The 26,960-nt window shown below is 32.2% G+C and overlaps 1 protein-coding gene across 3 annotated transcripts in view; it reads left to right on the plus strand.

Annotated features, from left to right (window-relative positions):
• Window positions 1-26,960, plus strand: part of LOC143223641 (phosphatidylinositol 4-kinase beta-like) — a 42,921-nt gene extending 15,961 nt beyond the window's left edge. The window contains exons 1-13 of one of the 3 annotated variants that reach the window (XM_076451846.1): window positions 11,286-11,394; window positions 11,979-12,096; window positions 13,727-13,861; window positions 14,148-14,254; window positions 15,129-15,292; window positions 15,834-15,924; window positions 17,460-17,602; window positions 18,976-19,194; window positions 20,616-20,777; window positions 21,478-21,660; window positions 22,297-22,562; window positions 23,241-23,373; window positions 24,200-26,960. In XM_076451846.1, the coding sequence (XP_076307961.1) occupies window positions 11,376-11,394; window positions 11,979-12,096; window positions 13,727-13,861; window positions 14,148-14,254; window positions 15,129-15,292; window positions 15,834-15,924; window positions 17,460-17,602; window positions 18,976-19,194; window positions 20,616-20,777; window positions 21,478-21,660; window positions 22,297-22,562; window positions 23,241-23,373; window positions 24,200-24,505 (2,046 nt within the window). In that variant the 5' untranslated portion in view covers window positions 11,286-11,375 and the 3' untranslated portion in view covers window positions 24,506-26,960. Of the gene's footprint in view, window positions 1-11,285; window positions 11,395-11,978; window positions 12,097-13,726; window positions 13,862-14,147; window positions 14,255-15,128; window positions 15,293-15,833; window positions 15,925-17,459; window positions 17,603-18,975; window positions 19,195-20,615; window positions 20,778-21,477; window positions 21,661-22,296; window positions 22,563-23,240; window positions 23,374-24,199 lie in introns of those variants that run through there. The other 2 variants (XM_076451844.1, XM_076451845.1) reach the window with 2 other exon arrangements.

Genomic DNA, 26,960 nt, shown 5'->3' on the forward strand with positions numbered 1-26,960 from the left:
ATATAGAATAATAGTAAAAGTCCTCAGAATAATTGGTACCAAATCATCAAGCACGTTTACTATCACTCAAAAAGCACTTTATCTCTTTATTCCGACTTCTGGATACACTTAACAAGGAAGCTTATATTTTACTGTAATGACTAGTGCTACACACATGACTGGTCATTTACATACAACACAAGTAAGATTGTAATATAATCAATTACTCAACCAAAGAAGGAAATTTTTGTTGTTCATCTACTCGTGCCCCCCGCTAGTACAGCGGTATGTCTCCGGATGTATAACACTAAAATCAGGGGTTCGATTCCCCTCGATGGGCTGAGCGGATAGCCCTATGTGGCTTTGCTATAAGAAAAGCACACACACACTCATCTACTCGCACAAAGTTTGTAGTTGCTGCAACATTCCTGCAGGTAAAGTAGCTCCAACATGCCATAGTACAACAAATAAGCAAAGATAAGTAACGTGTTTTTACTAAAACTTCGTAGGGTGATAAAAAATGAATATGAAGTTTGTTTGAAGGGGAGGAAATACAGTTACGTCAAGTGCTCTTCCCATCACAAAACAAGAGCCCTGTCTATGTAATGAGTATTTACAATTTATAACCGCTGGTCTTCAAACTTTAATAACCCGAAAAACCCTTTAAATTTGTTTTTTGCCAAACCCTAGTCTTGTCGATTTTTTAAGGTGCCGTGTACATGAAAAACTGGTATTCTAAAATTAAATTTTTGGCGAAAATATCTTTAAATTTTGTGTTTATCTTTCGCTGCATAATTCTAAATATTTATTCGTATCGTAATAAGTTTGAGTTATGTTGAAACAAATTCTTTAGATAACGTTTACCCACTTTTTTGATCGTTGACTGAAATTAATGCAGTCGAAACAAATGTGTTGGTGACTTAAAGTCAGTGCGAAAAATAAATGAATCCTTATCCAAGCATGTCTGAAAGAACCAATCTCTCTCGACTCATGTTGAACTGTTCCTAGCAGTTGATGACCGTTATGCCTTGATCTCATTTATGAAATTAATAATTATTCTGACTGAAATTGTAAAACAAAATACAAATGTAACAAATGCATAGACATAACGAGGGAAACAAAGTTAATATTTCGTTACCATGGTTCCCATTCTTACAGAATTATATATTCTGTTTATTTCCTAGGTTATTTGAATAAAATGTTTTGTTGAAGAACCTGGGAACATTTTTGCTGCTCCGTTGTCTGCCGTTTTGTAGGTCTCCTGTGTGGCTATTTGGCATGCTTGCTTGCAAGGGGTTTTGTAGTGGTGGTTGCTATAGCAACGTTGTGACTGTTTAATTGTTTGTACCCCCTATAAATAGAATAACGTGCACTAGGTTTATGTTACGATTGTTGGTAACAAAACAAGAAAAAGGAAGTAGCAGTATGTACTGTATCTAAGTTGAGGGATAAGTTTGGGATAATTAGCTTTAACTTAACCCTCATTTTCGAAAGCTAAAACAGCATCTTTTTGCCTTCAAAATCGGTTGTTTCTAAATGTAGAATTGCTTGTAATGAAACAACCATCAACTGTAATATGTGTATATAGTACATAAACACGTTTTCATCCAGAGATAGTTTATTACATAGAGAAACTATACGCTCACATAATGGTCTATATCTGTTTGTTTGTTTTTATAGTGTTACAACAGTGAATACAACTACATCAATACCACACTGTCGCCTATAATGTGTTCAAAAGCTTTATAGAAACGTATATAGTACTCAGAAGGACGATTCTGTTTGTGTGTTTTTCTTTCGTGTGTTATAATGTTTATACGTGTATAAAGACTTCACGGCAAATAGGCCGAAGTCTTTCGCCGCCAGTGTTTAAAGTATGAAGAAGTAACAACATAGCAGCAGCTAAAGGCAGTAGAGATACTGAACCCTAATCAGTGAGTTTTTGTTATAATTTGGTTTATTTTAAAATAATATTTCCTAGACCGTTACACGGTTTTCTTGAAACAAAGTCGTCGAGAGACAGTTTTTTTCTCAAGGTAAAATAAAACGAGAAGTGTTCCAACTAGTTTTTTTACGAGAAGTCATCTTAACCAAACTACTGATCCGTACTTCAGGACGGCTGAAAGTGACAAACATTACACTGTTTTGTGTATTTCTGTGCGCCAGGTGTTTGTTTTTTTGTTGTTTTTTTTCATTTTAATAACCGGTTACATTGGGTAAAGAACATTTATTGGTGTAGTGACTTCACAGTACGAACAGTTCATTTTTTACGATCTTGTTATGTACACGTTTTATGTAGACAACCATGACCAGATGGTTAAGGCATTCGACTCACAGTCTGAGGATCACGGGTTTGAATCCCCGTCAAACCAAACATGTTCGTCCTTTCAGCCTCAGGGACGTTATAAACTAACGGTCAGTCTCACTATTCGTTGGGTGGTGATAAGTAGCTGTCTTCCCTCTACTTTTACGCTGCTAAATTAGGGACGACGACTGCAGATAGCCCTCGTGTAACTTTGCACCCAATTCAAAACAAACAAACAAACTCTTCTGAATATAACAATAACAAACAATTCCTAAAAATGAGACATTGATATGATTGACAATCAGTGGCATGCAGTAATCATGCCCCTTTTTATATATTGGCCTATTTATCCCAGTAACCACTATTACTATCTCGAACAACGCCCAGGTTAATGACAGTGAAAGGGCGTGGTTGCATATCATACTAATGCTGTTCCTTTATAATTCACATCGTTTAACAGATGATGGCAATAAGTGTGTTGTACTGCTGATGAGAGTATTTTCTAGTCAGACTTCTGTTTGTTGTACGTCTGTCTGTCTTATAATTGATATTTTCTTGTTCACACTTTCACTACATATCGATATCCCCTTATGAAACAAACGTATTTGCCCTTTGTAAGACATGTACATAGGATAGTCCGTGAGGTAAGTAGAGAGAAAACGATTAGATTATGTTACCCAGGAACACGTGTAGGACATAACTGACAGAGCAAGAGATGTAATAAAAGGATGCAGTTTTTGTTGTGCATGTACGGGCTAATGATGTAGAAAAAGGTATGTCAGAGGAGCTAATTAATACGTACAAGGGGTTGATAAAGACATTTAAAGAAAATGGCCATAACTCAATTTTGTCAGTGACACTACCCAGAATTAACGGTGTTAGGCTTAGGTTAGTATGTAAGGCTGCTTGGACTCGTGGGATCAGTTCATTGGAAAATAACTTTTCGAATTGGATAGTCTACATTTAAACAGGATAGGGACTGTCTTGTTTGTTATGGCTATTAACTTGGCTGCAGGGGAAGTTTTAAACTAGGACTAGACAGTGGTTAGGGCCAGGATAAAGGCAGGCTTAATTGCAACTATTGTAATGCTGGAAGGACAATAAATAAAATATATGACTTCAGAGCACTGGTAGGAATGAAGGGTTTTGATATAATGGGAAGAACTGAAATATGTTGAACGTAGATGATTTGGATAAAAGTAATTTCTTTGAAATACAGAGTTATAGGCTATTTAATAGAGTTAGAGTACTAAAGAGAAGAGAAGGAATGCCCTTATAATAAAATGTGAGTTACATCTTGTAGATGTTGAAGGTATCAAAGATAATAAAATTGAGATTGAATCCATTTAAGTTTCTGTTGGTGGATGTAAAAGAAAAATGGTGGGACCTCGTCAGACCATCAGATGATAGTAATGAAATAAGTGAGGAACTTACAATGAGGTTACAATTTTAGCTCTTAATAAAGTCGTAATTATGGGTGATTTTAATTTCATGCATATAGATTGAGAAATGCTAGAGTCAAACTGTTTTCAGATGTGGAAAAATTTTAAAGCTAATTTTTTAAGTGTTCAAGCTAAACATATTCTTCATAGAAAGAAAAGGCTAACTGCAAGTAAAAACCAGGTTGACTCACAAAGAGTACAAGAGATGAAATTAGAGAAAAGCATAATAAATTTAAGACATTTAATTTGACTGGTATGATGGGAGATTTAGAAGATTGTAGAAGATTAGAAAAGTTTGTGAAACTAGAAGTTACGATATCAAAAAGGATGTGTGTAAAAAGTTTGGCTGAAATAATAAAAATTTACAATAATAATTTCTTTAAATGCATTAAGTGTAAAACGAAATGTAAGGATGGGGGTACAACCGTTGAGGAAAGATAAGAGAAGGCTTGTTTGTGATTATTATAAGATGGTGGGTTATTAAATTTTGTTTTTTTTTCAGTTTTTACTAACAACTACTTAACCATTATTCCACATCTTGAACAGATGATAGATAAAAACAGGACTGAAAAAAATGGCTGCATGAATTCTGAGCTAGTTGAATAAGGCTCCTGAGCCAGATAATATTTCTCCAAGGGTTTTGAAGGAGGTTAAAGATTGGATATGTGAACTACTTACTATTTTCTTTTCTTTTGTAAGTCCTTGAATAGTGGACAGGTACAAGATGATTGGAAGTTAGCCAATGTCACTCCTCTTTTCAAGGGAGATGATAAAAATTATCCTTCTAATTACAGGCCCATTAATCTTACATCAGTTGTGGGTAAAGTTTTGGAAAGTTTGATGAAAGATACTTTGCAAAACCATTTCCCAAAGTTTAGAATTTTATTGAATAGTCAACATAGTTTCATTAGGAGAAGATCTTGCCTTAAAAAGTTGTTGACATTCTTTGTAAAGGTTACTGCTCATGTAGAGAAGATAAGGTTCAATATGGAATACAAGAGGTAAATATGAATGACAATTATAAACAATGTTGAAAGTGACCCCCGTTGGCATCAATACGGGCTTGGATCCTTATTTTGTTTCTAAACACTGCTGTCAGTTGCTGGCTTGAAATAGACTGAATGAATGCTGATTACAAAACTGTACAGTGACTTTCCAAACTTCCTGTATATTGAAACATGTCTGTTAATAAATATATGTGCACAGTGACTTTCCAAACACCCTGTAGAATGGCACCTAGGTTGGAGGGGTTGTCATACAAGGATATATTGAAATCTCTCAAATTGTTTTTTCTTGCAAAAAAGTTGGGAGGTCTAACCAAAGCATTTAAGATTATAAACGGGATTAACAGTGGTGAGGCACAAATTTCATACTTAACAGTGATAGTAGTAGGATTGGGGACAAACACAAATTTTGGCAGAGTTGAAGCCATATTCAGCTGAGACAGTTTTATTTTGTAACAGGGTAGTTGGCCTGTGGAATAGGTTGCTTTCGTATGTTGTGGAGACAGTAATTTTAAGAAAGTTAAGAGAAAGTTTACTAAATATATGAATGATAAGGGTTGGCTTTGAGATTTTTTACAATTTATTTATTAATAGATTTAGTTTAGTTTGGAGGATGGGACAGTCGAGATGGATCAGTGGGTCCCACGTTGTACCAAAACGTTATATCTACCTCTGTAACAGTTGGTTAAAACTGGTTGTATTATCTTGCTGAACCATCACTAAACTTTTGTTTGTGTGTAGAAAGTGTACTGGAAAGACTTGCGTGTCAGCATGAACTGTTATTTATCAGGTGACGTTACAAAATTATTTCGTGTGCAGAGAAATATAAATTGCCAGTAATGTTTAGCTATTTATCTATATATATATATATATATATATATATATATATATGACCTTGCCTCGTCAGTATAGGCGCTATATACCATAAGACTTTGTTATAATTTTTTTTAATTAGGCTTAGCTTTACTTTTTTACCTGAAGTTTTATTATTTAAAAAGATTTCCTGTTTTACCACTTACTAAAAAAGTGTAAAAACGCGCATTTGATGTTTAGTGCATGTTACGGCTGGCGACGCACTTTCCAAGGGAAATGTATTTGTGTGTGTAATGTAGTATAGTTTGAATGGCTTAGATCATAATCATTTAGTCTAACTGACTTAACGGACTGTGACGAAGGATGACAACCAGGGTATTTATTGCTATGAATTGTATTCAATCGGTGCTTTGTGTGTGTGTGTTCTAAAGAAAGTATTTGTTTACGAGTTCAACCTAAATTGTAACGAAAGTAAACGTCACATTTTATGAGCGTAATCGGATATATACACACACAAAAGTCTAATCAGCAAATGTCTGCCATTCTTGAGTACACAAAGTATAAAGATTATAGTTTATCTGGTGTATCGAAGCAAAATTTCTACAATAAAATTCAGTGCCTGTATGTTTGTCACGTAAGACCTAAACTGCTGGTCACACCTAAGTGGTACCAAACGAATCGTCTTTCGGTCCCAAGGTTTACACAAAGGTTAAAATTTTCATCCTATCCCTTGAGTAATTCTGTTATTTTACGAAAGCTTGTTCTTCTAAACTGCTAGACTTTCTAATTTCTAAATGATGCCAAACGAAAAATAATCTTGTCTTGAAGTTTGACTTGCATTAGAGCACGTAAATAAGTAGGCCTACTAATTACCGTTTTTAACTTGATAAAATATATTAAATTTGCATTATAGTGGTAATAATCCCAATAAAAGTTTAATTAGTGTTGCGGTTTAGATTATTTTAAAAAGTTACCCGCTATACCGTGTGTACCTTTTAAAAGCTGGCGAAATATTATTACAATTGTACTTATCCGAAGACAAAGGTTTACACGTCATAGCAATTGTTGCTGTAAGAAATGGCTTGCATAAATAGTATTTCGGCCTTTATTTTGTTTCTTGCATCCAAGCGGGCCTGAAGAGCTTTGGATTGATCAAAACCCTCGTCGGTAATGAATTTGATAAACATAATGTGGTTGTGACACTGTTATTATACACTCTTTTAATTCTTGAAAATCCCGAATGGGCTAGAAATAGGGTTTAGTATTTAGAAAGGTAATAAGCCTAATACTCACATCTTATAATAAGTATAAAAGAAGATTATTTGCTTTTGCAAATGGTGCCAAATACTTACACTTAGAAGAGTTACAAGATTTATGTATGTGAATTTCGCCTATTTTACGATTACAAAGCTACATAATACATAAAATTTTGTCAAGCCGTTTACTGGTTAAAAGCGTGATTCCGTCAGGGAGCATTAAAAATGGCTCCCCCACTATCGGTTACAACCTAATCTCACACCGGAAGTAACAAAGAAATGTAAAAACTTATCATCTGCAATAACAAGACGATATATTATACCTGATGTAAGATCCTCTTTTGGAAATGCAAAGAAATTACTTTAAATGGATTTAAGTTTCCTAAAAGCTACACCAGAGCCATCTTCACCAGCTCTTCCCAGAGCACCCTTCTGAACAGTAGAAAGCGAAATTAAGCATACGACAAATGTTTACCTAAATGACTACAACAAAATCGGCCCGGAATGGCCAGGTGGTTAAGGCACTCGACTCGTAATCTGAGGGTCGCGGGTTTGAATCCCTGTCATACCAAACATGCTCGCCCTTTCAACCGTGAGGGCGTTATAATGTGACGGTTAGTCCCACTATTTGTTAGTAAAAGAGTTGGCGGTTAGTGGCTGCCTACCCTTTAGTTTTACACTGCTAAATTAGAGACATCGTGTAGCTTTGCGCGAAATTCAAAACAAACCAAACAACAAAGTTCAGGCAAATTATCATTGTCTTCGTGGTGAAAATACTTTAAAATGGTATAGATTACACTATAGAATATATTGCAAACATTTTTTAAAAGAAATTTTCGGTGATTGAACCGTGGTTGTTGGTTACAACTATAGTTTTAAGGAATTTTCCAGAGCCATTAAAACAGTAAGACGGACTCTGCTTCACTATCTTGTTAATGTAAATGTGTTAATACCACTATACCTTGAGGAAATACTATTTCATTGTGAAATGAAAGCCAATAACGTATGGCACCATCAAGACAATTGGATCCGTTCAGCCACAAACACTCAAGTTAACATGTCGGTTCCTCTGCAAATACTACTACAAATAGGAACTTGTGCCATTTGTAGACATTCAAGATAAGTAAATTATCAAGTGCATCTCCCTCGGACTTCTTAACATGTTCAAACAGACCCTTGGAAGTTATCGTCTACGCATAGTTGAAGAATTTTTTAAAGCATGTTAAAAGGGTTAGGGTAACATTGACTTCAGTGTATTACATAAAAGTTTACTATGATAGTTTGTTTTTGAATTTCGCGCAAAGCTACACGAGAACTATCTGCGCTAACTGTCCCTAATTTAGCAGTGTAAGACTACAGGGAAGACAGTCATTACCATCCACTGCGAACTCTTGGACTACTGTTTTACCAATGAATAGTGGGATTAGTTGTTACCTTATAATACTTACACGGCTGAAATAGCAAGCATATTTGGTGTGACAGTAATTCGAACCCGCGACCCTCGGATTACGAGTCGCGCGCCCTAACCACCTGACTATGCCGGGCCCTCCTACAATAGAAATTACTCTACATGCTAGTAACTCGTAACCAGTTATCAATCGCACGAACACCACTGTGGATGAAGAAAAGGCTTTACAAGGCCTAACTCTGATCCTTGTATTGTTGCCATAGGCCGTATGTATTTTTCTGCGAGACAGTTGATCATAAATTTAAATTGAATACATTTATTAGTAATTTATCAACTGTTGATATCGTCGATAGGTCACATAGTTATCGTAAAAATCTCCCTTTTTATTTTAATAAACGTGTTTTCACTGATGAAACTCCTTTCTACAACACAAATGATACTTAGATACATTGAACTTAACATTGTAACAAGAATTGATATTTTTCGTCGGTTTATGAGTAATTCGTTCTTGTATATGTTGGTTGTTTTAAGAAATACAATTCACCGGAAAGCAAAACACCCAAGGAAACCCTAAACGTGAGTAAGACGACTGACGTGTTGTTTTGTAATAATGGCAAGTAGCCAAGATCTCTCGTTTTACTGGACCTAACGCGTTGTTTTTTCGTCTACAGGGTGGCCCGTAAGTCCTTACCCATACATATATCTCTTGTGTATTCAGTGTAACTGTGTGTTACCCCTCATTCTCGCTGCATAATATTATGCGACGCCATGTTCTGTGAGATATTTTAGTGTAAATGGGCTAACATCGGCCATATTTCTCTGAAAAAAAAAAAAAACATATTTATAATACATGCGTAATTGAATATAACATAATAATATATGGATGGGTACTTACTGGCCACCCTGTAGTTTATGGCACAGATTTTCTCAGTTTAATCTATAAGGGTGACTTTATTTATGCATACAATAATAATCAATAAATTAAAGATAATTTCCACGACTTTCTTACTATTGCCACCATGAAAGGTGCTGGAAAAAGTTTTAAACATTAAAAAAAAAATTTATATTTATTAAGAAGTCTATGTATTAAAGAAAATATAAATAAATAAATATTCATTTGAACCTCCAACTATTACAAATAATCAAACCAAACTTGAAAAGCAGTTCTGCTATTTTTCATCTTGGCAAGTTAATTGGAAACTAAATAGTAGCCACGCTTATCACGTTGCAGTATTTAAGTTTTAGTGAAAAGTAATGAATATCATAAAGCTAAATTAGGATACGTGACATTTTACTAGTCTGTTATGTGTGTATACGTCTCTTCCAGCATTATAAGTCGATATTATAGGTAGAATCACTGAACAAATTCTGAAATTATGTCCCAGTTGAAATTATTCGTTTAATCCTTAAACGGCGGCCATCATCAATTGATGATACAGGCTAAAAATAACAATTGGCAACCCACTCACACCGTAGTGACCATACCCACACAAAGTATTGCGTCTGAGTCATTCTCTCAATGTAAGTCATGGAACAGAAAAGGAAGGGTGCGTCAGCTAAGGAAAATAAGCAAAAACATTTTAGGCCAAAAGACGAAATTGAAGTTTTTGTAAGTAATAATCATTCCAATGAAGAAGAAAACGTTTCAGATGTTTCATCGTCATGAAATTCAGTTGTGTAAAGCTCTGAACGTGACTTAAATAGTGAATCAGAATCCATTGGTGAGGTGTCACGATTTTGATCTATTTATTCATTCTTTTGGCAGTAGAAATGTTGGACTCAGATAAATCTAGGCTCACGGATGAATCTAAAGAATATGAATTTTTTACTGCTATATTTGATCACAGTAAAATAGGTCATACTGTGTGAGAAACAAACAGATATTATGAGTTTTGTAAATCCTTGAATTCTGAAGAAAGTGAAGGTAACACTCCTTCTACTTCATGAAGTAAGAAATGGAAAGATACAAATATTGAGGAAATGTACACTTTTTTTGTTCTGGTGGTGCTTGTGTCACATGTAAAAAAACGTGTTGGCTGATTATTGGAAGAATTATCACCTTATAGGAACTCCAGTTTTCCCAAAATACTCGAATCAATTCAGGGAGATTCTTAGATATTTGCACTTTGCAAATAATTAATAACTGAATGCAAATGATCTGTTAAGGAATCTTTTCTCCATTTCAAAAAGTGTTATTAATGAATTTTTGATTTTTTTCAAGGGTTGCATTGTTTTCAAGTAGTACATTCCAAGCAAGTGCCATAGATTTTGAATAAAGATCTTGTATTATGTGATTGTGACACAGGAATTGTAATAGACATGATTATGTATTCTGCAAGTGGTGTAGATGTCCCCAAAGATCCAGGATCAGTTCTCAAGCAATTGATGAAATACTACCTTGAAAAATGTCATATATTATATACTGAAAATTATTATATAATTCTGGAATTATGCAACTTTCACTTTGAAAATAAGACTGTTTTTTATGGAACAGTTAGAACTAATCAGAAGAACATGCCTAAATTTTCACTTCTGAAGTTGGGAGATGTTGAGACCAAGAAGCAAGGGAATATTTTATCATTTCATTGGAAAGATGAACACCCTGTTACTTTGCTTAGTACAGTGCATAAAAGTGAAATGAATTACAGTGGAAAGGATGATTACAAAACTGCATGACCAATAACCAAACCTGATATGGTTTTAGATTATACTATCAACATGAGGATGGTTTACAAAGATGATATGCAAATTGGACAAATTGATTGCCTTTGGAAATGTGTGAAGTGGTACAGAGAGCTTTTCTTTTTCTCCCACCTAATTGATATCTCAATTTTGAATTCTTATAACATGTATATAGTAAAAACTGGCAAGAAGCCATCACTGAGACAGTTTAGTTACAATGTAATTTACCAGTTATTGAAAAGGTAGGGAAGGGTGACACGATCTTTCCAAGAAGACATAGGCTTACTGTTTCTGATATACTTGTTGGAAAAGAAGAATTTTCTCAGTACTTTTTAGAAAGCATTCCATCCTCAGGAGTTATAAAAAGTGGACAAAGACAATGTCACACATGTATGCATACAACAAGAAATGAAGTGAAAGATGGTGACTACTTGGTGTAAAAAATAGAGAGTAATCCTCCATGACGAGAAACCCACTTAAGTAAAAATGTATCTCAAAACGGCTGGTATGGGTAATAAAACTTTTACTAAAATAAAATCGAGAATGATGTTTTGACCTTTTTAGGTTATCATCAGGTTAACAAAGAGAGCTTGCAACTGACTGTTGCTGTGCCTGTGATCATTTTAACACACATTTTAACAATGGAAATAGTTGTAACAATAGGAATGATGGGATGTACCAGTCCTAGTGCATTATGGGTATACAAATAGAATGGCATAGTAATTTTAACCATGTTTTTTAACCTTAAGTTAATGTTAAAGATGTATTATTGTTATTATGTTTTGAAGAATGGAGTGGTATATACAATGAAAATGTTAGAGGATAAATTTTAACTATATTATATTTGGGCTGAGCATGGTCCAGTGGTCTAGAGTGTAGATTTATGGATCCATCATTCCCATCCACTCAGTATAAAAAAAAATTGCAATGGTTTCTTTAGGGCCATGGATGTCATATGAGGGGTAGGGTAGTCCAGCCTCACTTTTCATTCAAACAGGTATTGGCTGTCAGAGGTAGTTTAACTTCTGTTGTTCTTTAACTCACACATTCTTATAATTAATAATATCTGCTTTATCTTTCATGTAACAGGAAACAAGATTTTTAGCTTCAAAGACAGAGATGTTGATTTCTTCTTGCCACAGCTGGTTAGTCTCTATGTTCATCACACAGATATTGCAGATGCTATACATCCATATCTAGTCCACAGGTCAGTTTGTTGCTGTTATATCATCACTAATGTGGGAAAAATATTCTTTAAAATTCATGTTTCAAACAGTAAAACATTAGATATATATATGTTTTACTACTACTTCAGAACATTTGACTTGTACAAGTTTTAAAAAAGTATACTTGTAGCATGTAATAAGTGGCTTTAAGATTGTGAGTGAAGACTATCTCTTTTCAAATTGTGTGATATCCTTAGATTTCTAAACCTGCAGTGCTGTAGATGATCATTACAAAAGTGAGAAGCAACATATAGAACTGGACTGTCAGTTATGAGACTTTAATTTTTCTTTATGTACACAATATATATAATGTAATAAGCAAAATAAAAATATCTCTTGTGAGGGTGCAAGGAATTAGTGAATGGTGCAATAACTTAAACTAAGCATTTTGAAATATTAATGTAAGCAGTAAGTAATTATTATAACACATTTTGATATGTACCCCTGTGTTATATCTTGTCACTTAAATCTCTTATTTAAAGATGAGAATGAGGCAGGCGAAAAAGCATATTTATTAAACAGGTGTGTAGATAACATAACTTTTGGAAATGCTGGTCTACTGTATTCTCTGCATACATTCACGAGATCCTTTATGTTTTACATGTTAATGATAACCTATATATGGAGAAGAATATATTGGTTGGTTTTAGAAAATTCTAATGTGTTTTTGGTGATAAAAAAAACAAACAACATTTTTACCTTACTACTATTCTGATAACATGAAGTTCATACATCAGTGTTGTTAGATAAGCAGAAAAGAGAAATTCTTGTGTCTATATTTTTAGCTGCCATATTGTTATTTTGGAAATTTTTATTTCTTGCATATTTTAAGAATAATAAGTTGTTTTGTATAATAAAAATATTATTCTGTGTAATTTATTCATAATAATTTAGGCACATTCTTGTTATTTTAGGCCAAAATATTTTCCAAAAATCAGTAATAATATAGCCTTATTAAAAATGTTATAGAATTATTAAAAGAAGTTTATAGACTTTCTGATGATCAGTATAACTAAGAAGTAAAGATAGTTTTAGTGACTAGTGAATTTTTTTTTTTGAAGTTACAACTGAAAGTAAGTAGCTAATGGTTTAAATTGGTGGTAGTTTTATTGCCTAACATAGATTAGTGTTAGTTCCAATTCATGGAAAACTTCAGAAATCATTCATGCTGAGTAAAGTGAAGAAAGTAAGATACAGAATGAACATAACTGTGTTACTTTGAGCAAAATAATCTATTGAAATTTATGGAAAAAGGAACTTCATGTTGTTTCTTTGAATTTTTAAAACTTTCTTCAACTGCATTGTAACAATCTATTTGAGCGTTTCTAGTAGGTCATTCAACTTGTTTATTCATCAGTAACTCTGGAGTTATTTGTTAATACTAATTCAGTCTTCTTGCAAGCATGACACGTAACATTAACTATTTAGTTCCTGCTCCGAACGAGTAAGCTAGATTTTCAGAGGTAATATATCTTTTATATTTTTAATGTCTATAAACATTTGTTCTGTCTGATACTTTTATTAACTAGAAAGTTATTGAATAATTTTATTACAGCAGTACTGTTTCATTGTCTGTTATATATTTATCTCTTGTATACGTTTTTTTACTAGATGTAAGAAGAATACAAACTTCTCACTTCAGTTGGCCTGGCTATTAACTGCTTACTGTTCTGACCCTAATGCACCCTTGCAAAGAAAATCTCAAGGAGTAAAATTGAAAAATAGAATTCTATCAGAGGAGCTGAGGTGATTTATTTCATTTAATATTTAGCCATAAAAAACACTCAGGGTATTTTAGTTACACCTAAAAGATTGCCTGAAACAGTTCCAGATTGCTCTAGCAATCATCCTGTAATATTAATGAAATATTTATTCATATGTCTGCCTTAATACAATTCTTACTATTGTGTGATTGAGATGATTTTAAAGACAGTATTGATTTATGATCTACTAATACATTTTTGCACTTGGATTTAAAGATTATTTTATGGTCATTGTTTTACTTCACTAGAATTGTATTATTTTGTCACAGGCCATATCTACCCTTAGATGGAACATCATTGTATGCTAATTCATTATTGGGAACCACTTCAGCAACAAACAAAAAAACCCATCAAAGATCATTTTCAGATGCAACAGGTTTGTTTTTGCATTTGTATTTATTTTATTTTTTTGTATAAAAATGTTTTATATCCATATGAAATTGATTTCACTCATAGTGACAGAACAGGTAAGCAACATACTGGGGAAGATTCAATATGGTATTCATTGGAAAGTAATTCTAAGTTTGCTGACTTGAGTTTGAGAAAGAAAGAAACTGGAGACAGTGTAAAATACACAGTGAAAATAGTCATTATTTATATTCAGAATAATTAAAATTAAATAATTGCATTGAATGAAGCATAGTATTTTCACTAGCTAGCTAGTAGCATTGTGCAGGAAAAATGTTCGGATTGTGCTCTTTAGTAATGTGCAACTCATTGCATCAAAATGGTTCAATGTATAGAGTTCAAAATTTTAATAAATTTTACTGATATAATAGTTTTTTTAAGGACTTAAGTTTTTAGTACTACGACTAAAAATTACATCAATAAAGTCCTTTTGAAATTTATTTTCTTGTTGTAAGGAGGATTTTTTTTTTTAAAATTGTGTTCTATTATTAAAAAATGGTTGTTGTACATACCACAGTTATTTTTCTAGTTGTCTTAATCTTGAATACCAAAACGGTGAATTTTTTTTTTTTTTTATGGATAATTGTTTGTGGTGCAATTCAGCAGGTGATATCACATTGTATTTATTATTTTGGTCACATACATCGATAGATACATATAAACGTGCTATATCCATTTTAGTAAAATCTGAAACTTTTAAATTATACTGATGTTTTCAGTAAACAAAAACAAACTTTATTCTTTTATCCAAGTAAATAATTAATTCTTATTTGGAAATATTACTTCATTACATGCATCAAAAGTATTTTTCAACTTTTCATATTGATATTGTCTTTATCAAGGATTAGGAGCTGGAGGAAGTAGTCTCTCGCATCCTTTGAATGAAAAGCGGGTATCAGGTGACCTGGCCTCAGGTCAGGCCTTCAACAGTGGATGTATTTGTTTTGAGAGTTGTGAAGGTGTGTGCAGTGACTTGAGAGGAGAGAAACTTCAGTGTAATTGTCAGGTTTGTGTTTGTTTACTTTTATGTCAACATACTTCTCTTGTTTGATCTATTCCATAAACATGTGTATTTTAATTGGTAAATATTTCACTTCAGATATTCTGAGGTTTTCTCCAAATGTTAATCTTTCAAATATCCTTCTTCAGTCATTCTGAGATATTCTTCTAATATTAATCTCTTACATATTCTACTTCAGCCATTAATTTCTCAAAGATCAAGTTAAGCTGCTACGTGTTTTTTGTTTTTTCAGGTATTATCATTGAAAGATCTCTCTTAAGCCTCAGATATTTTGTTGCTTTTATATGTTTGAACATAAGTATTTTATTAAATATGAATGATTTGTTTGGAAAGTCTTGTTTCAACTGCAGGCTTTAATAACTTGATAATCTATGACTTTCACTTTTTCAGTATTCCTTTGAAACAGAACACAAAGCCTGGGCACTGGTGTATTTTTACACTTGCACAGTATGGTGAATGTATTACCTGTCAGTGTTGTTTGTATTATCACTTTATTAAGGTAATACTGTGTTTTTAATTGGTATAGGCACCAAGGTTAGCTCCTGAAAATGAATTTGTTAAATCATTGATTTCCATTGGTCTACGACTGCAGGCTTTGTCTACAAAGGAACTGAAAAGTTAGTTGGATTTATTTTAGAAATACCCATGATGAATTACCAAACATCTGTAGATTTATGAGATCACAGCCTTTAAACATTATTTTAGAGCTCAAATCAATATATGTATTAATCATATTTGAAATTAATAGTTGTGATAAAATTGTAATTTTTGTAGCAGTGTCCAGTTAATTATGTTCATTAAAATATAACAAAACTTCACTTTTTTAACTTCTGTGTAATGTGTAAAACCTGGCTACTTTTCTAACTCATATATTTCTGTAAAAATCATAGTTGATTTAGTTTTTCAGAGTAACAAGAAAATTACTTTTTAACCTTTGACACAAGTGTAGAACATTTTATATTGTTTCTTTGTCCAGTAATTTGTATAGTGTTTTTTGAAAATGTAATTTTTTTTTTCATAAATGATTTTCCATCCTAATCATTTCTTCTTTTTTTTTTTTTACTATTACCATTTTTCTTGATTCGGTACTTGAAGTGTTATATAATTAATTATGTGTTTAGCAGGTTATGTTTACCAGGTTATCAGTACATAAATTGAACTGTTATATCTCCACATTCAGGGGCAGATTTTTTACACCCTATGGGGGGGGGATGATTTTTGCAACCACTTATGTGGACTGTTCAATTTGCAAATTGGTAATCTCTGATCACGTGAACCTGAAAGCTGTAAACATGCAATCACAGAGTAATCTTGTTGCCATGATACTTGCATGTATACTTAGGCCTACTGACTGATACTATTGCTTAGATCGAAAAGCTTAGAAGCACGCCTATATTAAAGATGTACATTTCGGCTACTGAAAAAGCCTACATCAGGGTCTAATTATGTAATTTGATTGGTAAGAGCACGAGAATCACAAGAACAAACACACAATTTGTAGGCCTGTGATGCAATAAAACAGTTCAACAGACCAAACTTTAGGGGAGATGACTGTATGCACCATACCCCCCACCTAAAATAAAGGGGGGATGTATACCCCAAGATCTATGTATGTAATTACTTGTGGAAATATTTTCAGCATCTTCCAGTGTTACATGTGTGATATAATACCATGCTGTATCCACAATAATATAAATCACATAGTTATTTACTGACTCAGCATAGCGTAGTTAAAATGCTCTTCTGCTCTCGTTGTAATGGAAATCCATAAATACCAACAAAATATTATGTGTTTTAAAGTATTATGAGTCAAGTTTTATCAATAATAAATATCATATCCTGCCAGCTAAAACAGTTCACACCCTAAGTATCAGTGATGCTACAATATGTTCATGGTAGGATACAAATAATGTTATATTTATGTAGTTATGTATGGATTGGTTAAATGGTAATTTAGGAAGATAGGTTTATCGTTGCTCTAAATTAAGCTGTTACATGCTTGTAGCAGAGCATAAGCAGCTATATACTTATGTATTCAAGTAAGATTTTGATAGAGCCATTCATTTTATTTGCTGCTACTATATGTGTGTATGTATAGATATGCAGTTTTTGTAAAAATGAGTTACTTTTCAAATTCAATTGTCTGTCATAGCCCAACGACTACAAGCAGAACTGTCAGTATTAAATGTTAACCTCCCAGCACGAGTATGGTTACCTATTCACTACTCTAACTTTCCACACCTGGTGGTTCGAGTTCCACCTCAGGCTGCAGTTGTACTCAACTCTAAAGATAAGGTAAGGATGTTAGTTTTTATTGCTTGTAGATAAATTAGAATGTTTATATATCACAGACTGAATACAGTTAATGTCCTTTATGATACGTTTATAACATAATTCATGTGTTGTATTGTTTGTTTTATTTAACCTATAAAAAAGTTCTGTTTTCTAATGAATATTTTTGATTTCCTTTAATTTGTCCACATTGTAAATTTATAATTTCTGTTGAATGAATAACAGTGTTTTATTTAAATTTTGATTAAAAGTTTATTGTAGTTTTTGGTTTTACATTTTTCAAATTTTTTTCTGTAATATATTGTTTCAAATACCCTAGATGAAATGTTAATTGAACTATTTTTTTAACTTCTTATCTTTCCCTGTATAGTTCTGACTACATAATTTTTTATTACTTAATTTTGGAAAAATTTAAGATATTTGTCTTATTTAAAAACTGATTTTACACCTAAAATATAATAATTACTTTTTGGACATCTTTGATGTTAAACAAACATGCAAGTTCAAGAAGTCTTGATAGAAATGAATGAAAACCCTTATAACCCAAGCACTATTGAAAGGTGGACCTGTCTTCATTTGTAGCACATCGAGAATGTTGCTTCTGAAGAAGAAAGGTCCACCTTTTGGACATCTTTGTTATGTTGTATCACTGCTTAACAGTAAATTATTTTGAAAATAAATCTTTATAAAATAAAAAAATTAATTTTCTATTTAGTTTTCAGGTTTGAATAAATGAAAATATTTATATATCTTTGCATTAAATGTTATCTTAATAAAACCTTTTCATTATCTTTTTAATATATTGAAAATCTGATAATTATAATACAATATCTTTGTCACATTTAAAGCTTACTTTACTTAAGTTGTTAACAGTTCTGCTGTACATTAAAAGTGTAGGTTATTGTCTTGTCATAGTTAATAGCTTGTATGATAACTTAAGTTTAATTATTCATTACTGATAACTGTATATAGCTAGGTACTAATTATGATTAACTAAATTTTATGAACACTTTGAGTGAAGCATACTAGACTTCCATCTAGAATTTGAATAACACACTACACCTCCATCAAGTAGAAGCAGGATCACATTTTGACCTTTACCAATATAAGAATAACCTTTTGAGAACTTCTGTAAAGACAGCAACAAATTATCAATGAAACATTTAATAAAAGCTGATTAATAATTAGTACATTTGTACACGAAAAACAAAGTAGTAGCTAGTAATTAATAATTAGTTTTGAGTAGTTATGTAAGATATACAAACCATAACAGTGATTGATATACAATCACTGCAACATTACCATAAGTCCTTTTGATTCTCTGTTTTAACAGTTGTGTGTTCTTTAATACATTTGATATAATCAAAACATTTCAGGCTCCCTATATCATCTATGTGGAAGTGGTTGAGGTCGAGGATATGGAGAAAAGTCCTATTCCTTCCAAAATCGGTAACACTCTTCGACAGACTCGCTCTGAAGATAACTTATTAAACTATTACAGTCATCAAGATGTCTCACCTGGTTCTTTTTCTCTTTACCCTATTCTTGATGATGGTGAATGTTGGAGCCAAGAATATGATGATATCTCTCTTCAGGTATGTTGTACCATATTGCTAACATCTTTAACACTTTACTTTGTTTCAGGAGATTTTCATAAGTGTTTTGTGTTCTCTTTTATATTAAAACTTATTACTGAGACCCTTGGGTAGACCTCTGTTTGTAAGTACTTGATGTTACTTAGACTTTTTATGACAGCACAAAGTACTACTGTTTTGGATTTTGGTTGTTTTAAACTTTTTGTTTTAAATTAAACAAAGTTTTAACCATCAGTTTCTTCTAGTGTTACATTTAAGTATTTTGGATTCATTAAAATTATAGCATCTTAAATTACTGTATGAAAGTTGTTACGTCTTAAATACTGAAAAGGTGTCTGATACCATAATGTATAGAAAATTCCAAAACTGGGAAATAAATTACAGAACATTGTGTTACAAGTTTTGGCAACTTTTTTTTTGAGTTAGAATATATCAAATTCTAAAAACATTCCATTGAACCTGCTGTGCTCAAACTTGTATAGTTTTAAAAACATTGTTGTTAAATTATAACTTATAGTGCAAGACCTAAATAATTCATTCTTTGTTGTACTGAAGCGTCAAATGCTACAAGACCTAAAAGTATTTCATTTGTTGTTGTGGTAAGCCATATATTATAAACTTGTAAAATAATACTTTCTTTGTATTTATACTGTGTTACAAACTGCAAGACTCTTAAACACATTGTTCTAACATCACATTACATTTTAAAAGCTTAAAAAATATTTTGTTTATTATAGCTGTACAATACATGCTACAAACCTAAAATTAGTTACCTTATTGTGGCAGTACACCACATGTTACAGGACCGAAACAATTCCATGTTGTGATACCACAATGCATTACATGCTGCGAACTGGAAAACATTTTCCTTGTATTAGTATTGTATTGCATCACATGTTACAAGATCTTAAGAACATTTTTTGTACTTCTGTAGTGTTATGTGATCCAAGACCTTGAAAATACTTTGTTGTTACTGTACTTTGAGTAGAACAGTGACTAAAATCAATTTATTTGTAGCTAGACTGTATCATGTTTCAAACCTCCAAATACTCTTTCTTTGATATCAAATTTTATATCTTAAGATATTAACCTTCTCATTATTGTACGTTACTTTTAAAGCAGTCTGTTCGATATTATCATAAGTTTTAATATATCTTTTCCTCGAGGCCTATAGATATCTTAATTAATTGATCACATATCAAAGACTTGTCCAGCAATGTTTTATAAAGGCTTAGTAAATGAAATCCCTGAAATGTAAAGCACACATTTTTGTTTATTACAACTAGTCACAAAAAAATCAATGATAATGTAGTAGCAGCTTGTGACCAGGCACAAAGTCTGACCTAAAGTTTTCCCCATCATTACAATAAAATACGTAACAAGGCATGCATAACACTGTTTTTGTTGTTTGTTATTTGTAGCTACAATACATCACTTGTCACAAGACCAAAGACAGAGATACTCTTTCTCAGTTTTCTCAGGATAGCGGAACAAGTACAGACAGGGACCCTGTGTTGGTAGCTGCCAGTGACATTAGAAGACGACTCACAGAAAGCATTAATGTTCCCAAAACTACTTTTATGGTATGTAATATTTGTATGTATGTATTGCTGTCTGGATGTTTAGTAATATGCAGTAAGGGTGGTTGTAATGATAGTTATCCTAATTCCATGTAAAATCACACCTGAATAACTGCTGTTATTTTAACAGGCATGATTTTAATGTGTTTAAGACAAGTTTCTAGTAAACTTTGTTGTGGTTGTTGTTTTAAAACCTCAATCAGTTGAGGAGGACAGTTACAGTCAAATTAACCACTCCGAATGACCCAAGCAATCTTTTGTAGGAGTAAGATCTGGGCTTTGGATGGCAATTCCAGGGCATAATAAATATTGTTATTTTAAAACCAAACATAGTCTGTATGTAATCTATGGCAGGAAGAATTACCCTCATAAAACAACCAAAAACTGCCATATCCACATGAATTTATTTATCTAAGATCTCTTAGCATCCAGACGTTCAGACACCTGAAAAGTGTCTGAAAGTAAACAAGCAGGTAAGTACTGTGCTAATATGTTTAATGGTGTGATTTAATTAGAAACCATAAGGTGTGTTTCTTTTACAACCAAAACTATTGTAAGAAGTGGTGAATGTTATGCCAATACTTATAGTATGTTTCTTTTAGGACCAAATTTATTGTAAAAAGTGGTGAGTTTGTACTGATACCTACAGCCATAGTGTGTTTCTTTTACAAGCAAAACAGATATGTTATATCGATACTTACAGAGAGATCCAGAAGATCCTTCTGCAGCAGCACTTAAAGAACCTTGGGAAGACAAGGTAAGAAGAGTCCAAGAATCATCACCTTACAGTCATCTGACTGGGTGGCAGCTTTTAGCAGTCATTGTTAAGTGTGGTGATGATTTGAGGCAAGAACTTATGGCCTATCAAATCCTGGCAACCCTCCAGGTATGTCTAGCTTATAATAAATGTTTGTATATCAAATTAATAAGAGTTTTTAAGTATTACAGTGTAATTTTTAGTTTTTCAAAGTTTTATGTGGTATAAGATAAAACCTTGCTATCTGTATATTACATAATGGCTTTATTGAAATTGGGAAGTATCACAATGAAGATAGTTCATTATTGGTGTTTTATTTATTAAATGCCTTTACCAGAATAAGGTATTCTGGTAATAACTTAATAAATATCTGTTATTTTGAGTGTTCCGGTTTATGATTTCATCAGATTGAAATATTCTATCAAATCTTAGTTTGAAGAGCAATGTTTAGCTTATTTTTCCTCTCATGAAGTGAACAAAATTAATCAGATTTATATTAATAATGAAAACAAAATCAAAATTTCAAAATGTTATTTTGTCAGTTTTCCTGCTGGCTGAGTTTTTTTTGTTTTGTTTTTTTAAAGAACACCTATGGTGTCAGCACTCTAAGGGCAAAATAATAACTGTTATGACCACCAACGTAGTGACAGTAGAGAAAGTTATTGATGTGGTTTTAAAAACGTATTTTTTGTTTTGTTAAATTTAACTTTTCATCTCATTAAGGAAAAATCATGTGAACAGTTTTGTGTAATTCCTTTTTAACAGAAAATTTGGGAACAGGAGCGAGTGCCATTGTGGATCCGACCTTACCATATTCTAGTGATGTCATCAGACAGTGGCATGATTGAACCCATACTGAATACTGTATCACTTCACCAGATCAAGAAACATAGCAAGATGTCACTTTTGGACTATTTCCTCCAAGAATTTGGCTGTTTGAATTCAGAGGAGTTTTTATCAGCACAAAAAAACTTTGTACAGAGTTGTGCAGCATACTGTCTTGTCTCTTACCTCATTCAGGTGAAAGACAGGTATGACACGTCACACTCCATGAAACTATTGAAATAGTAGTGTCTAACTCAGATGGGAGATATGTGTGAAACAGTACATTATGAAACTGGATTTATATAAATAATATTTAATTAACTTAAGTGCTTTCAGCAAGAATTTCTCAACATAAATTAGATAAAAATGGAGAAGTTCAGAATTGTGGTTTTTGTGAATGACCTATATTTAGGTCCAAAAAGCTATAAAACTGGTGACCCCCAGTGAGTCAGCACTAAGAACACTGAAATCCAGATTTCAATACCTGTAGTGGGCACAACACAGAGAGTCCATTGTATAATTTTGTGTAAAAGAACAAATAAAAATAAAACTGGCAACTGATCATATCTAAAGAAATATGTGAAATAGCTCTACTGAAATTTTAGTCATAAATTTGGTCATATGTGAATTAACATTATATACTATCAAAAGCTGTAAAATTAACAATGCCCTGGGTAATGTCTGTAAATAAACTACACTTTAATCCAAAAGCTATAATCAAATGAACTGTGAAGTACTTTTATACCAAAAATTTATTCAAAATCAGTAATATATTTTGGTAAGAGTTAACAATTGATTTGATTAATTCAGTGAAACCAAATCAGCTTATCAAATATTTTTATTTATACGTGACTCATATTATTACTATATTTATTGTTTTCTAGGCACAATGGGAATATCCTCTTGGATGCTGAAGGTCATATAATCCACATCGACTTTGGTTTTATCTTGTCTTCCTCTCCAAAAAACTTGGGCTTTGAGAACTCTCCTTTTAAACTTACGCAAGAATTTGTCAGTGTAAGTTCATGTTTCTAAACCTACCATTATCATACAACTATTGATGTATTGTGTTCTGTTATAAATAAACTTACTACAAATAGTGTTATTATTGTTTAACTCTATTATACTTAGATGGGTGAAATCAGCCTTGAGGTAGGCTTAGTTAAACCATTTTACACAATCAAATTTCATTCATGAGCAGAGTTGTTCTTTCAGGCCTTGTTCACATTATGCCTTATTGAGCAAGGTTTGTGCTAGATTGGTCAAAGAAAATTACTGAAAACAGATGTGGACAAAAATATCTGAATGAATACAAAAATTGACCCAAAACTTATTACATGTATTAAATGAAATGTCTTCAACAATTTTTATAAAACAAAGTGCTTGTTTGTAATTATGACATGATAGAAAGTTATTTTCATTGTTACGCTAGTTATCCTAAACACACTGAAAGTGTGTGTGATGTTTTTAATCAAAATAAAGATAACATTTATAGTTTTATAAAGTAAAAACTGTACTTAAAAGTTAAAAAATAGAAGAAGACGTTAATCTTGGGAATTAAAATCTTTAGCAAAGGTAAACATTTTTAATTATTCCTTTAAAAAACTTTAGAATGAAATCTCTTCAAAAAGAAAGTAGTCTGAAGTGACAAAAATGCTATGAAAAATGCAGCACAAAACATTAAGTTTTGTCAAAATTTGTTAAAAATTAGTTTTAAATAAAAGTACAGCATTATAACTAAGTGTTTTGTGATTATTATTAGTTTTAATGTCTCCTCTCAGTTGTTAAAGTAAATAATTCATGTTTTATCTAATACTGAAAATTGATTACCATATCCTTCAAGGTTATGGGAGGTCTTGGAAGTGACATGTTTGAATATTTCAAGATTCTTATACTCCAAGGATTTCTTGCTGCTCGTAAACATCACGAGAAGATTCTAGTTTTAGTTGAAATCATGCAAGCCAGTGCTCAACTACCGTGCTTTAAAAATGGTGCTAGTGCTGTTAAAGCACTGAAGGAACGATTTCACATTGGCTTTACAGAAGACCAACTTCAACTCTTTGTTGATAGTATGGTGGAGTCCAGTATGCACTCCCTGACCACCAGGTTGTATGATGGATTTCAGTATTTAACTAATGGCATCCTCTGAGCTAAAAAAATAATATAGTGAGCAACACGTCGGTACAAAACTCACTTTTGTTACTTTTAACTTAATGGTGTGATATCTTGAAAATATATTCAAAGACTACACATTATGCATTAGATCCTTTAATGGTTTTTAATGTGGAGATAGCTCTGATATAACTGTAAAATTGTATATAACATGTTCTAGAAAATAATTTTTCTTTTATGTAGTTGTAAAACAATATGTTGTAGTGATGACAACCACCATTAACCTTTCATGAGAAACTCTTTGTCATAACAAGAAATCAAATTTTCTTTATACATCATACATTCTACAATTTTACAATTCCAATCAACTGCAACTTCTAACCTGGAAGAAAGACATCAAGAGATATATATAACACAGAGAAAATGTGGTTCTAATGATATTGTTTGACATGTAATGTGCTTTATTCCACCTGCAGGTATTGGTATGAGATATATATAACACAGAGAAAATGTGGTTCTAATGATATTGTTTGACATGTAATGTGCTTTATTCCACCTGCAGGTATTGGTATGAGATATATATATCACAGAGAAAATGTGGTTCTGATGATATTGTTTGACATGTAATGTGCTTTATTCCACCTGCAGGTATTGGTATGAGATATATATAACACAGAGAAAATGTGGTTCTAATGATATTGTTTGACATGTAATGTGCTTTATTCCACCTGCAGGTATTGGTATGAGATATATATAACACAGAGAAAATGTGGTTCTGATGATATTGTTTGACATGTAATGCGCTTTATTCCACCTGCAGGTATTGGTATGAGATATATATAACACAGAGAAAATGTGGTTCTAATGATATTGTTTGACATGTAATGTGCTTTATTCCACCTGCAGGTATTGGTATGAGATATATATAACACAGAGAAAATGTGGTTCTAATGATATTGCTTGACATGTAATGTGCTTTATTCCACCTGCAGGTATTGGTATGAGTTTCTAATTTTAAATTTGTTCTCTAAATGAATGTAAATTTGTTTATAATATTACACTTTAAACAAAATTATTTGACCACAATTCGTTTTTCTACATGAACAGGTTGGATTATGATGTGGGCTTCCAGGCAAATGTCAACTACTAATATCTGTATGATAGTGACATATGGGTAGTATGTAACTTGAAGGAACACTTGTACAGTTTCCAATGACAGCTTGAAAGTGTGTTTATATATATGAGTGATGTAACTTAAAGAAATTACTGTTTGCAATGACAGGGTGAAGGAAACAAAGAGGAAGTAGTGATATAACATGAAGGGATGGCATTACTCTTTGTAATGAAAAGTTGAAGGGGTGGATATAATAGATGTAGAGATTTAACTGAAGAGACAGTTACTGTTTTTAACAACAGCTTGAAGGAACGTGGTTAGAATATGAAGTTATGTAACTTGAAGGGTCAGTTTTACAGCTTGTAATGACATCTTGATGGGACAGATATGTAAAAAATATAGTGACATAAAATGTAGGGACAGTTTTACTATTTTTAATGACAGTTTAAAGGAACAGATTTGGTGATGTATAAGACAATAGTAACATTTTATTAATGTGGACCCACAATAGATGGTAACTCTACTTTGTAGTTAGTGGTGACACAGCTTACAGGTGTAGATGTAAGTGCTAGAGATTCAGAGTTGAAGAATATTGTGTTAATATAGTTTTAATACAATCTTTGCTCTAGGTTTGGTAGAGTCGCTATGTTACTACTGGAAGCCTATGTTTAAAATATGAAACACTGAACCCTTTGTAATTGTGTGGCATTTCCTTGGAAAACTTGGACCAACAGTAGATTTTAAGATTCAATATTTGTTTACATGACTAAGTTGTATATTGTAATTAATTGCAAATAATTAATTAGAACTTTTGTATTAAAAAAGAAAGTCCTATTGTTTGACGATAATGAGAAATTTTATTACTGTGAGTGAGTTTTGTAGTTTTATGTATATGTGTAGATAGTCACACTTTTTGTGAGGGATATTTTGTGCCTTGTATTTTTTCAAACCAACCATTAAAACATTGTTATAAATTTACTTTACTTGGTAACATGTTAGAAGCATTGTCGTCCATTTCACTTGTCCTTGTGATAAACATTAACAAAACTGTTTTAGTTACGAGTAACAAGATAATTGTCACAGGTATTTTGTATAGTTTAAGAGTATCGTTGATGATAATGACATTGTTATCTTTTACCAGGATTGATTTCTATGTGTGTGCGTGATTTATCAGAAGGAAATGTGTGTACAATTTATCTGTAAATATTCAAAGTTTTCTAGGTTGTGACTTAAATATAGTTTGAAAGTTGTCCTAGTGTACTGAAAATTAATATAACCAAACAGTTTTACTTTATTTAATTTTTTTTCTTGTAAATTTTGTGCAATTATCCCTAACTATCACTGAAGAAAACATAAATAAAACAGTTTCTTGATGTCC

This window comes from Tachypleus tridentatus, chromosome 8 (assembly GCF_004210375.1).
Source record: "Tachypleus tridentatus isolate NWPU-2018 chromosome 8, ASM421037v1, whole genome shotgun sequence".
In the NCBI taxonomy this organism is placed as follows: domain Eukaryota; kingdom Metazoa; phylum Arthropoda; class Merostomata; order Xiphosura; family Limulidae; genus Tachypleus; species Tachypleus tridentatus.